The sequence below is a fragment of the Parambassis ranga genome, chromosome 2 (genome assembly GCF_900634625.1).
Source record: "Parambassis ranga chromosome 2, fParRan2.1, whole genome shotgun sequence".
Lineage (NCBI taxonomy): Eukaryota > Metazoa > Chordata > Actinopteri > Ambassidae > Parambassis > Parambassis ranga.
This window is the reverse complement of record NC_041023.1, coordinates 24,817,371-24,828,495: the sequence shown is the minus strand read 5'-3', so window position 1 is coordinate 24,828,495 and position 11,125 is coordinate 24,817,371. Positions and strand designations below refer to the sequence as shown.

Below are 11,125 nucleotides of genomic sequence, written 5' to 3'. Positions count from 1 at the left end.
ACCGACATCATGAAATCAATTCAGTCTGAACAGGCTGATGTAAACACAAGTAGAAACTGTGAGATTATTCCAAATAGTTTATTTGTTTGAAACGTGTGCAGTAGTGAGCAGAAGGTTATTGTTTGTTATTAAGGTTCCACTTCCTGCCTGGATAAGAGAGAAGTGCACCCGGTCTGAGGGGACAACAAGCTGATGATGGTCTATTAGAGCCACATGTTGAAAAAGGTGGGAAAAAAATCAATAAATATTACTAGGGGTACAAAAAATAAAAAAAAAAAATGCCTGGAAAAAATAGACCTTGTTTAAAACTATAAAACAGACAAAAAAATTAAATGTTTGTATAAAAAACGAGTTTTTACATGTGGATCTAATTTATGTAGAAAAAATAAACAGCGAGTGTCATGACAGTACAAGATGGCAGCAGTTGGGCTACGTTCAAGAGGGTGTGTCCTCACCTCTGAGCCAGGAAAGAGGCAGGGCCTAGACATCCACCGCTCTGATCACTACACCACCACGCTCACTCCTCTGGAGCTCAGGATGGCGTCACCTCACCTTACCTCAGCTCAGCCCAGCCAGAGGAATCGGTGACCTGTCATCCATCTTTATTTACAGTCTGGACGAGGGTCCATGTTGGCATGACGACAGGTCAATCTATGACAGTCTTTGGCACCGCTGTGAGAAGCTGCGTTCACATTTTATCCAGGGGTTCAAGCTTCATCATTCTGTTTAAAAAGTGCTCACTTCCTGGTTTAAGTCAGGTGACTCACAGTTCAGCAGTCTGAGGCGGAGTCTTTGTTCTGTGCAGCAGCAGCATGGAGGAGGAGACCGGGAGCCTCGTGTAGTCCAGCTCAGTCAGAGCCTTCCTGGTTCTCCAAGATAGGATCTAAAGACACAGACAGAAAGTGATGTCATGTTTAAATAAACTCAGAAGGTCTACAAACTACAACACACATTTTTACATGAGTATGTGTGTGTGTATGTGTGTGTGTTACCTGTTAGTGTGCTGCTGATGTTTGGAGGAGACACAATAAGCACAGCGCTGCCTGATGCTATCCCAGAATGCACCACTGGACCCTCAACAGAGGTGGAACTCAGCCCCTGAAAGGCACAAACACACAATTTAATGTTAACAGTCACTGACGTTTCTATTTTTTTTTGCCACCCTTTTCAAATTAAAAGCATGGACACCTTGTCAGTAAAGCCATCTGTGATTGGCTCCTGGGTTTCCGTGACAACACTCTCTGCACCCTCCAGGAGGCTCGTGGCATCAAGTCGTTCATCAGTCTGTGCCCGCCCCTCTGTCTCCATGACCAGCTGTGATTGGCTGAGGGGGTCTGAAGAGGTGGGGTCTGAGGCAACCGTCTGGATGATGACACCGTCGCTGGAGCAGAGGCCATCAGTCTGAGGAGGGGAAAACACACTGAAACACCCGGAAACACACACACACACTAACAAACACACACACAGAAAACGGACCGACAGGCTGTGAAGGATGATGTGTTCATGTGATGAAGGTGAGGAGCCCGTCGTCAGGGTGACTGTGCTGTTATTGGCTAAACTGAGAGGAAGCCCCTGATTGGACGTTGTCTGGAGGTAGTAGGTCCCCGGAGTACCAGTGGGCTGCAGGTGGAAGGACTACAGAACAAACACACAATCACAAAGAGGGAGGAGAGAGCACATTGACACATCAACTGTCAAACGCACAACACAGTGAACACATTCTGTGGTCCCTTCACAATAAAAGCCTGTGTTAGCTGGCAGCTGTGAAAGCGTTGTTGTGCCTCACCGGCAGAATCTCAAAGGTCTGCAGGGCGCCTGTGTTCAGAGTGATGGTCTCACTGTCACTGGCTGATCCTGCAGAGTCTGAGGCTGACACAGACACACAAAGACATGGACTGTCAGGACGCACACAAAGCAGACATCTGCGTCAGATGAATGAAGTCAGGCGCTGTGCGGCGCTCACCCAGGTGTGTGATCTGCAGCGGGATCTGTACAGGAATCTGCAGCGCGGCCACAGAGCTGGGGGCGGGGCTATTGCTGCTCTCGTCCAATCGGGTGAGTCGAATCTGGAGTGAGGAGGAAGAAGGGCTCCCAGGGCCAGACGATGACTGTGAGGATGCCATCACCTCATGGAGACCCTTTAGGAGGACTGAGAGGACACACAGAGGTTTTAATACCTAATATGAAGAAGAAAATGTGTGTGTGTGTGTGTGTGTGCATACCGCTGAAGGGTATCTCTTTGTGATTGGCCACTTGTCTTTTGATGCTCCACCACTTGGATCGCAGCCACTGAGGCGATCGCACACTGCTCCACCCGCCAGCGAGGTCCTCCCACTTTATTTCATTCTCATCCTCCACTTCAAGCTCCAGAATCCTGCAACATGTTCACCATCATATTTATGTAACGCTTCACACACACACACACACACACACGTCTTCCTACCTGCGTATGAGCTTCAGGTCGTCCTCCTTCGTCCACTCCGTTCCACCGCTGTGTTTCCAGTTCAGGTAGTTCAGCCATTTTGACCGACACTGTTTCTCTGAGCGGGTGCGAACCTGATCGGCAACCATCGCCCAGGAAACTCCACCCGTGACCGCTGACCCCGGAGACACACCCGCCATTTCATACACGACCTCTGCGAGGCGTCTCTCCTCCTCCTCGCTCCACTTCCCTGATTGGGAAAAAAAACACTGGTCAGTGACACACACACAGACACACTCGCCTGCCTGTCTGTACCTGTGTTGCATGTGTCCTTCATTAGACGGCAGCGGTCTTTGACAGACGAGGCGCTGCGGCCCAGAGCAGCTCCGATGGTCGCCCAATCATTTCCATGCTTCTCCCTCAACCTGAACACACACAGCGCAAATCAAAACAAGCTAACATGTGTTCACACTAAAAGAAACCACACAGAGGTTTTACTCACGATTTCAGCTTCTCGATCTCATCAGCAGTGTACCTGAAAAAAAAAACACATTACAACATTACGACTGAACTGAACTGAACAATCCGTGAGTCTAATTGCCTTGATTTGGATGAACATCTTAAAGTTTCCGGTTTCCCGCCATATTGAACTCACTTGCCGACGTGGTTGCGGTTGTCATACATCCGTAGGACTCGTCTGTAGACGGCGAACAGCGGTCGGTTTAAGCCCAACGCCACAGAGCGGTAGAAGTCCTTCCTCTCCTCTTTGGACATCTCAAAAATGATCTCAGCCGGATCCTCGATGCCGCGGCCCTGAGAAAACATCACACACATTCAGAACACCATAACATCAAAAAATGATGATGATGATGATCATCATGATGATGATGTGGGAACCTTCACGTATCGGTCAATGTTGCTCATCAGAATGTCGATCTCCTCTTTAGACCACATGCCCTGTTTCCACTTGTGACCTGAAGAGGAAGAAATGTGGAGTGAAACAGATTTTCTTAAACAGTTTTTTCAGAGCTAAACAGGAAGAAGCTCTTTCAGAGTAAGAGTCTGTTTAAATGAACCACATCAGAGCCCTGATGCCAATACCAAATACCAAAAACCACTATGAAAATAGAGTCTAGACTCACATCCAAACCAAGTCTGAAATCTGAAGTCTTAAATACATACTGATTTAGATAAGGAATTAGTTTGGGGTTGTTCTCCTCTGTACCTTTGTTAGTCAGCGTGTCTTTGTCTTCTTTGGTTGTAAACCAGGCCTGACTGACAGGTGACACTTCTGTCTTATGATTGGGTGACAGAGAGTCCTCGTCCTCATGCAGGATCTACACGCACACACACACACAGACAGTGTTAAATTAACATTCATTATTGAGGGAAAAAGCAGAAGAGAAGCATCAAGTGCACCTGAATCTGAGCGACGCCGTCCTCTGACAGGTCGCCGTCTGCTGTGGCCGTCATCGTCACCTCGAAGCTCTCGTCATTTTCTGACACTGTGGACAAAAAAAGACACAAAGGTGTTTTTAAGTGATTAAACATCACCATGTAATTAAAGGTAGGGTAGGAGATTTTGAAAACTCAGTGAGAGTCAGCCAGATTTTGAAGGTAAACACACGCCCTTTTCTCTCGGAGCTCACCCCAAAGCCACGCCTCCCAACCAGTCTGTGAATTCGGCCATCATGCACGTACCTCTCTTGTGCGCAGAGCAGGAAGAGAGTGACAACCAGCCGCGCAGGGGCGTCTCATAGGATTGGCTGATGTTTTTAGCGTTTTATAGCTTCCACAGATGATTAATATTCTTCGTTTTAATGTAAAACTGGCAAACTGATTGGTTGCTATCGGATTGTAAAGAGAAGTTACACTAATTTAACAAAAAGTCCGTCAGAATGAAATCTTCTACCCTACCTTTAAGATTCAGAAAACCAGACTCAAAGTTTCACATAATGTCAGAGGAAGACATCAAAATGTCTCACTGGGTAACGTGACGACGGAGAACTGAGGTGTTTCTGAGTCTTCCTGTTCTTCTGTGGACAGGCGGAGCTTCTTCTGAAGGGGCTCAGAGTCCTCATCTACACACACACATCGTTTCAGTTATAAAACTTGTAACATCTGTAAACCTGCATACATGCGCTTTCATGTGTGCTTTGACCAACCATTGGCAGGACAGTGCAGTATGATGCTTCCATCGCTGTCCTGAGTGAGTGTGACCGACTTCACAGTTTCTAACGCTGCTGCGTCTTCGTCCTCTGCTGCTGAACTCATCCTGCACCTGCTGACACACAAAACACACACACACAGGTGTGTGTTGTTGATTAAGTTCAATGAAAAAAGAATCCCAAAATGAACTACATGAAGTCCTCTTTTCCGCGGTCAGGCACTGCAATAATGCATCCATGCATCATATATTGTGCTCATACTGCATACTGTACTCTGATTTGGATTTTAGTGACACTTATACTCTTATACTCTGTACTTAACTGCATTTAATGTAACTTGATAACTCTGGCACAAGAATTTCCTTCGGGATTAATTTTTATCTTATCTTTAGTACAGTCAGAACTCCCTTCAGAAATCTGCCACTTTAAGGTTTATTACACAACTTATATTATACAATAATAACTGAAATGATCATTTCAGGCTCTTCAAAAAAGTTTGATATTTTACTTAAATCCTAAATATACTGAGAATGTTGATTAATGTGGTTAATCAAGAGCAACTAGACATTTCAGTAGCATTTTATTGTGTATCTTAAATCCACACCAAACTCCCAAAATAGTTTCAATTCCCACATCTATTACTGTTCACTTATACACTTATATTCACTTATCATCAGTTAATATCAGCAAACTTGCTGATGCAAAAACAAGTTTCAGCTGGTATCAAAAATTAAAACTGATTATTGGCTCGCTGCTGCCCTCCACAGTTTTCATGTGGAAACAAAGTTGAACAGTTTGGACCATAATATGTTGAAATGTTTTGTGATTATTGAACAGCATGTGCGCCAAACTGTGCATGAGAGACCTTTAAGTGGGTTTACTTTAAGTTAGAAACAGTCGTGAATGTGTTGTTTGGAAAACAAAAGGTTTGTGTAAAATCAGTCATTTTCTGATCTGAGTCCTGATTCTACGCATCGCTATTTGCAGTGAGATTCTCTCAGTGATTAAATTATGTTTATTGACCGGAAAATTGGCTCATTATAGTCAGAATGCATGAATGATGTGATGTACTGTGAGAGAAATCTGCTTTTATCCTGCCATCACTGCAGCACATAATGCTAACCCGTTAGCATCCAGTCAGCTAGCCAGCTAAATGAAAGACGAAAAGTCTCCGGCGCCATGTTAGTGCACAAGCTGAAGCTTATGGCGTCTGTGCGCTGTGACGGAGGTCTGGCGCTTTGGCGGATACATTTCTGGCCCTGAGTTTTCTCGGTGCTTCGCAGCCGCTTCCACTACTGAACAGAAAGTGAATTTTACTTTTGATTTGGCTACTTACTTCCTGTTTTTGGTCCGGGGACTTGTGAGTTACCAGGATGAAGCGAAGTGCCAGGATGGAGGATCGGCCGTCCGAGGGCCGCCGGGTTGCCAGGTTTTAATGTTATTCGTAAAAAGGAGGTATAAACACAATGTGGTTCGTACTGTAAAGTATCATCATCTTTATTCATATGCTATTTGTATGTAATGCCTACAGTTGTAATAGAAATGTATTCAAGAGGACCATAAAATATCGTAATAAATAATCAAGAGAACATATTTAAATTTAAGTGAATTCTTTTTATTTCTTTGAAAATTAAAAGTATTTAAAAAATCTCAGGAAACCACTTTCACACAGTTTGGTATAATAAACATATTCTTCCTGAGACATTTGAGAGATTTATTTACATAAATAACTACAAATTGAATAATACAGATACTTGATATGATCGTCATGATATGATATGATATGATCATGTATATTACGTTCAAAAGAATCAGCGGGTAAAAATTCAAATCTGGCAACCAGTGTGTCCGCTCAAAAAAGGTGTCCGAGTAACCGCCTCAAACACTGCTTATTTTCTCTTTAACCTCCATAAAGGTTTGCAGTGGTTAAAAATGTAACTTCCTGTTTAAAAGATTTGATTAGTTTTTGTAAACGTGTCACGCAATCTTTGTGTACGTAAACGTGCGCGTAATTCATTTAGAGGGAACGGTTCCGCTGCCGTTTCGCCCGGACAGTTAATGGCGGCGGACAGCGCGTTGAAGCTGCTAAAATCCAAATCACACATTTGAGCAAAATCTTAACGTAAACATGGAGGATCCACCAGTGAGAGTGTAAGTCTGACTTAACCGGAATTTAACCCGCTGCTGTGATGACGGTTCATGCAGTTAAATGTTGCTGCTGTTAGATCTGAGATGGTTCTTATTGATGACATTTGAGCAATTCCATGATGTCACATTTCAGTGTCCATTAAAACAAGGTTACACAAACTTTAGAGCCATCGATCGACTCGGATCAGGATTTATAAGAGTTATAACATGTTTAAATCTCAGCAGGTCAAATTTGTTTGTACGTTTTTGAATTAACTGGATCTCGCCAAACTTCGATAAAAATTTACATCGATTACGGTTTCTTCTAAGCGACAGTTATTTAAAGCAATGGACGAGCCATCGATGCATGATCGGTGTTGGTATTTAGTACCGAAAAAATCGGCAAGCAAACATTTCACCAGAATGTTAGGCAGCCTCCTTCAAACCTTCGATCATTGATCATAGATGTAGACAAAAATACATTAAACAGATGTGTGTGTCTGTGCGCAGCTTGGTGTGTGGAGATGTTGAAGGCCAGCTGACCACTCTGTTCAACCGAGTCCAGGCCATCCAGAAAAAGACCGGCCAGTTTGATGTGAGACCTGTCTGACACAGATAATCCAGCATGTCACACACTGTCAGCAGTGGGTCAGCAATGGTTAATCAGTGTGTGGGTGTTTGTTTTCCTTCAGTTGCTGCTGTGCATCGGGGAGTTTTTTGGAACAACACCAGAGGCCGCGGCAGAGTGGCAGCAGTTCAGAAGTGGAGCCAAGAAAGGTGAAAATCCTATTTTAGTCCAAAGGTCCTATTGTTCGGCCACAGGGGCGCTGTTAAGCTACTGACACGTGCCAGTCTTTAAAATGGTTAAAAATGAGGTGATCAGCAATCAGATGCTGCATGTTTAGAATTCTTCTGTTGTGGTCCTGGAGTAACTGTACTTTTTTTGTGCCTCCTCAGCTCCTATCCACACCTACATCCTCGGAGCAGCCAGTCAGGACACGGTGAAAAATTTCCCAAACGCAGACGGCTGTGAGCTCGCTGAAAACATCACCTATCTGGGTAAGACTCCTGTAGACACTTAACAAACCCTGAGTTGTTTGCATGTTAATGTCTCCACACTCATCCTGTGTGCGCTCCAGGTCGGCGTGGTGTGTTCACCGGTGCGTCGGGCCTGCAGATTGCCTACGTCAGCGGCCAGGAGGCCCTGCAGGAACCGGCCCCGGCTCACTGCTTCACATCCAAAGATCTATCGGCTCTCGTGACGCCGCTGACCAGCACCTCCAAGTACAGAGGAGTCGACATCCTGCTGACATCACAGTGGCCTCGCGGTGTTTGGCACTACGGAAACAGCCCTGTAATGAGGAGTCCATCGTCTATCACTCTGACAGTTTAAGTGTTTATTCAATCTTTTTTGTTTCCTTGTTTTCAGGAAGTGAACACAAAGTCGTGTGGAAGCAGCTCCATCGCTAACCTCGCAGACAAGCTAAAACCACGATACCATTTTGCTGCACTAGAGGGCGCTCACTATGAGAGACTCCCATACAGGTAGACGTCTTACTTCTCCTCATGTTACTCTGTCTGCATATGACGGCAGTACTGTACATGTGTTCCTGTCTCCGTCCTCAGGAATCATGTCATTCTTCAGGAAAACGCTCAGCATGTTAGCCGCTTCATCGCCCTGGCAACCGTCAACAACCCTGGCAAGAAGAAGGTGTGCGTCTGTCTGGTTTTTGTGTCAAAATCTGAACATATGTACACAAAACAGTTAATTAAGGAAATAAAAATCAACATCCATAAATCCACCTAGAAATAGAAATAACATGCCTTTCAGAACTTCTATTTTAAATTTTGTTGTCATTTTTTTCACATTACTGTAGCCCAGTGATAGTTGTCAGTATATTCATGAATACACCACAAACAGGAAGTGCTAATGACTAATTTGTTTTTTGGCCAAATGTGTCAAAATGTAACAAGGTAGAGACCCTGGATCCTCTGCAGAAAGCAGAGGTGGAGTTATACAAAGGTTCCTGCTGTAACAACTTATGACAGCTTCCTGTTTACACTGCCCTAATGCATTATGGGAAAAGTTAATAACAAGTCACTCTCTCCTTGTGTCTGCAGTATCTCTACGCTTTTAACATAATCCCTATGAAGACCATGGATCCATCAGAGCTGGTGAAGCAGCCACAGGATGTGACGGAGAACCCGTACAGACGCGCCACAAAAGACAAGACGGACACACAAAGGACGACCTTCGGCACCACAGAAGAAGAGGTGCAGCAGCTGCTTATAAAGATGTTCAATTTCACTACACGGACTGTGGTCACCTCTTTTCCTTTGTTTGTTCAGGAGCCGGCCAGTCAGTTCTTCTTCGACCTGAGCAGCAAGCAGGGCGGCAGCGGTCCTCGGGGCCGCGGCAGGAAGAGACCTTCAGATGGAGGAGGAGGAGGACGTGACCAGCAGTATGACAGAGAGCGGCATCAACAGGGGCTCAAACAGCCACGCAGACCACGTGAGTCTGAAAAACACAATGTTTGTATTTTAACCCATTATCCACTGGGGGCACCGGAGAGTTGCCTTTAGCTTTAAGCCAAACAAAGAGCCCGTACCTGTACTGATGAAATGTTTTCTTCTAATTATTTATCGCGTGTAGCTCAGCCTTCAGGTCCCTGCTGGTTCTGTCTGGCGAGCCCTCAGGTGGAGAAGCACCTCGTCATCAGCATAGGAACGCACGTGAGTTTACACTGACATCAAACACATGTTAAAGAGAACAGGCCCGGTCAGCAGGATGGTCTGTCCCACAGTGCTACCTGGCTCTGGCCAAAGGCGGCCTGACCCCTTACCACGTGCTGATCCTCCCCATCGGGCACTACCAGTCTGTGGTGGATCTGAGTTCAGAGGTGGTGGAGGAGATGGAGAAGTACAAGTCATCCCTGAGGAACTTCTACAAGAGCAGAGGACAGCGCTGTGTGCTGTTCGAGAGGAACTACAGGAGCCAGCATCTGCAGCTGCAGGTACACACAACACGTCAATACATTTATGACACTTTGTTTACACATCTCATGACTAAAATGGCAAGAAATGTTTTAGCTACAAAATTACAATTAATGAATCAACCTTTGTGCTGTCCAGGTCGTCCCAGTGCCGTTGGATCGCTGCACCACAGAAGATGTCAAAGAGGCGTTCATGGTCCAGGCTCAGGAGCAACAGATGGAGCTGATGGAGATTCCCCAACACACTGACCTCAAACAGGTGAATGCACCAGGAAACTGCTCTCTTACTGCCACTCTCTCTCACACACACACAGTGGGAGCAGAAAGGGAGTTGTTGAAGTTAAATGTGTGTATGTGTTTAGATCGCTCCTCCCGGGACTCCGTACTTCTTTGTGGAACTGGACTCCGGGGAGAAACTCTATTATCGCATCCAGAAGCATTTTCCTCTGCAGTTTGGAAGGTGAGCAGCAGTCCCCACAAAGGCTGTAAATATGAAGCTTACACAAGCATCTTCCTGTGTCCATTCTGACCAAACACTAGCTCTGTTTGTAGCATATCAATGTGTGTGTGCAGGAGTCATTAATATTTCACTGTAGGGTCACTGTAAAGAAGGTGTGTATGTTTGTGTGTGTGCAGGGAGGTCTTGGCCAGCGAGGTGCTGCTGAACATCCCGACCCGAGCAGACTGGAAGGAGTGTAAACAAACCAAAGAGGAAGAGGAGGAGAGCGCCAAAAAGCTGAGAGACGAGTTCCAGCCACACGACTTCGCCTGGGATGATTAACACAGACGTGTGTGTGTGTGGGGACTGTGGTAGAAAAGACCTCATCTTTCTCTGTGAACCTGTTAAAGATGGATCAACACCCTTCAATTGACAGGATAATTATGTAACTGCCAGCCAGGTTAGCGTAGCTTAGCTAAAAGACTGGGGCTCCAATGTTTTCTTTTTGTCTGTTAGCTTTAGCATCGTTGCTACAGTAGGTGCATTTTGTTGCTTCTGGATTTAGAGCTAGTTTCCTGTTTTTAAGTTAAGCTAAGCGTGCTAACTCTGGTAAACCTGGTGTCCATCCATATTTTAATACACACATTTAGATTTTTATATTGAATATTGTTGCTGGCGAGTCTTTGTTTATCATAATACACAGAAACAGGAAACGGTCCTTTCAAAATAAAATATTTCTACACAGACCGGAGCTCTTTAACAGTAAAACCTTTCTGTAATTTCTCTAAGCTTGAAATTACAAAACAAAAGTGTTTTGTTTTTAAACATGTATTTTGTAAATGAACAAATAAACTCTTATTTTGGGTCTGTGGCGCCGTGTGTCATTATTACCCGAAAGAGCCGAGAGGAAACATCAAGATGTGGGTTCAGATTTCTTTTAACAAAGCCTTTACCAAACCGAAAGCTTAGTTTAACA

At 44.9% G+C, this 11,125-nt stretch overlaps 2 protein-coding genes across 3 annotated transcripts; one reads left to right on the top strand and one right to left on the bottom strand.

The window, feature by feature from the left end:
• Positions 1–59: 59 nt before the first annotated feature.
• Positions 60–6,013, bottom strand: dmtf1 (cyclin D binding myb-like transcription factor 1). 2 transcript variants are annotated; one of them, XM_028398353.1, is made up of 17 exons: positions 5,927–6,013; positions 4,588–4,703; positions 4,408–4,503; positions 3,842–3,927; positions 3,648–3,759; positions 3,320–3,396; positions 3,078–3,235; positions 2,925–2,957; positions 2,738–2,847; positions 2,444–2,672; positions 2,223–2,374; positions 1,964–2,149; positions 1,787–1,869; positions 1,477–1,635; positions 1,189–1,401; positions 993–1,098; positions 60–883 (listed from the first exon to the last, which is right to left on the bottom strand). In XM_028398353.1, exons 2-17 carry the CDS (start codon positions 4,694–4,696, stop codon positions 849–851), a joined length of 1,944 nt encoding a protein of 647 aa, XP_028254154.1. In that variant the 5' UTR covers positions 4,697–4,703; positions 5,927–6,013; the 3' UTR covers positions 60–848. The 2 variants fall into 2 exon arrangements, with proteins under 2 accessions (XP_028254154.1, XP_028254156.1); XM_028398355.1 differs by having other exon boundaries at positions 4,588–4,706; positions 5,927–6,011.
• Positions 6,014–6,618: 605 nt separating this feature from the next.
• On the top strand, positions 6,619–11,016 carry cwf19l1 (CWF19 like cell cycle control factor 1). The gene is made up of 14 exons (XM_028397287.1): positions 6,619–6,741; positions 7,228–7,312; positions 7,410–7,494; positions 7,675–7,776; positions 7,857–8,071; positions 8,147–8,262; positions 8,344–8,428; positions 8,839–8,991; positions 9,067–9,229; positions 9,371–9,450; positions 9,522–9,731; positions 9,850–9,969; positions 10,073–10,170; positions 10,347–11,016. The coding sequence occupies exons 1-14, from the start codon at positions 6,719–6,721 to the stop codon at positions 10,489–10,491; spliced, it is 1,680 nt and encodes a 559-aa protein (XP_028253088.1). The 5' UTR covers positions 6,619–6,718; the 3' UTR covers positions 10,492–11,016.
• The last annotated feature ends 109 nt before the right edge of the window (positions 11,017–11,125 follow it).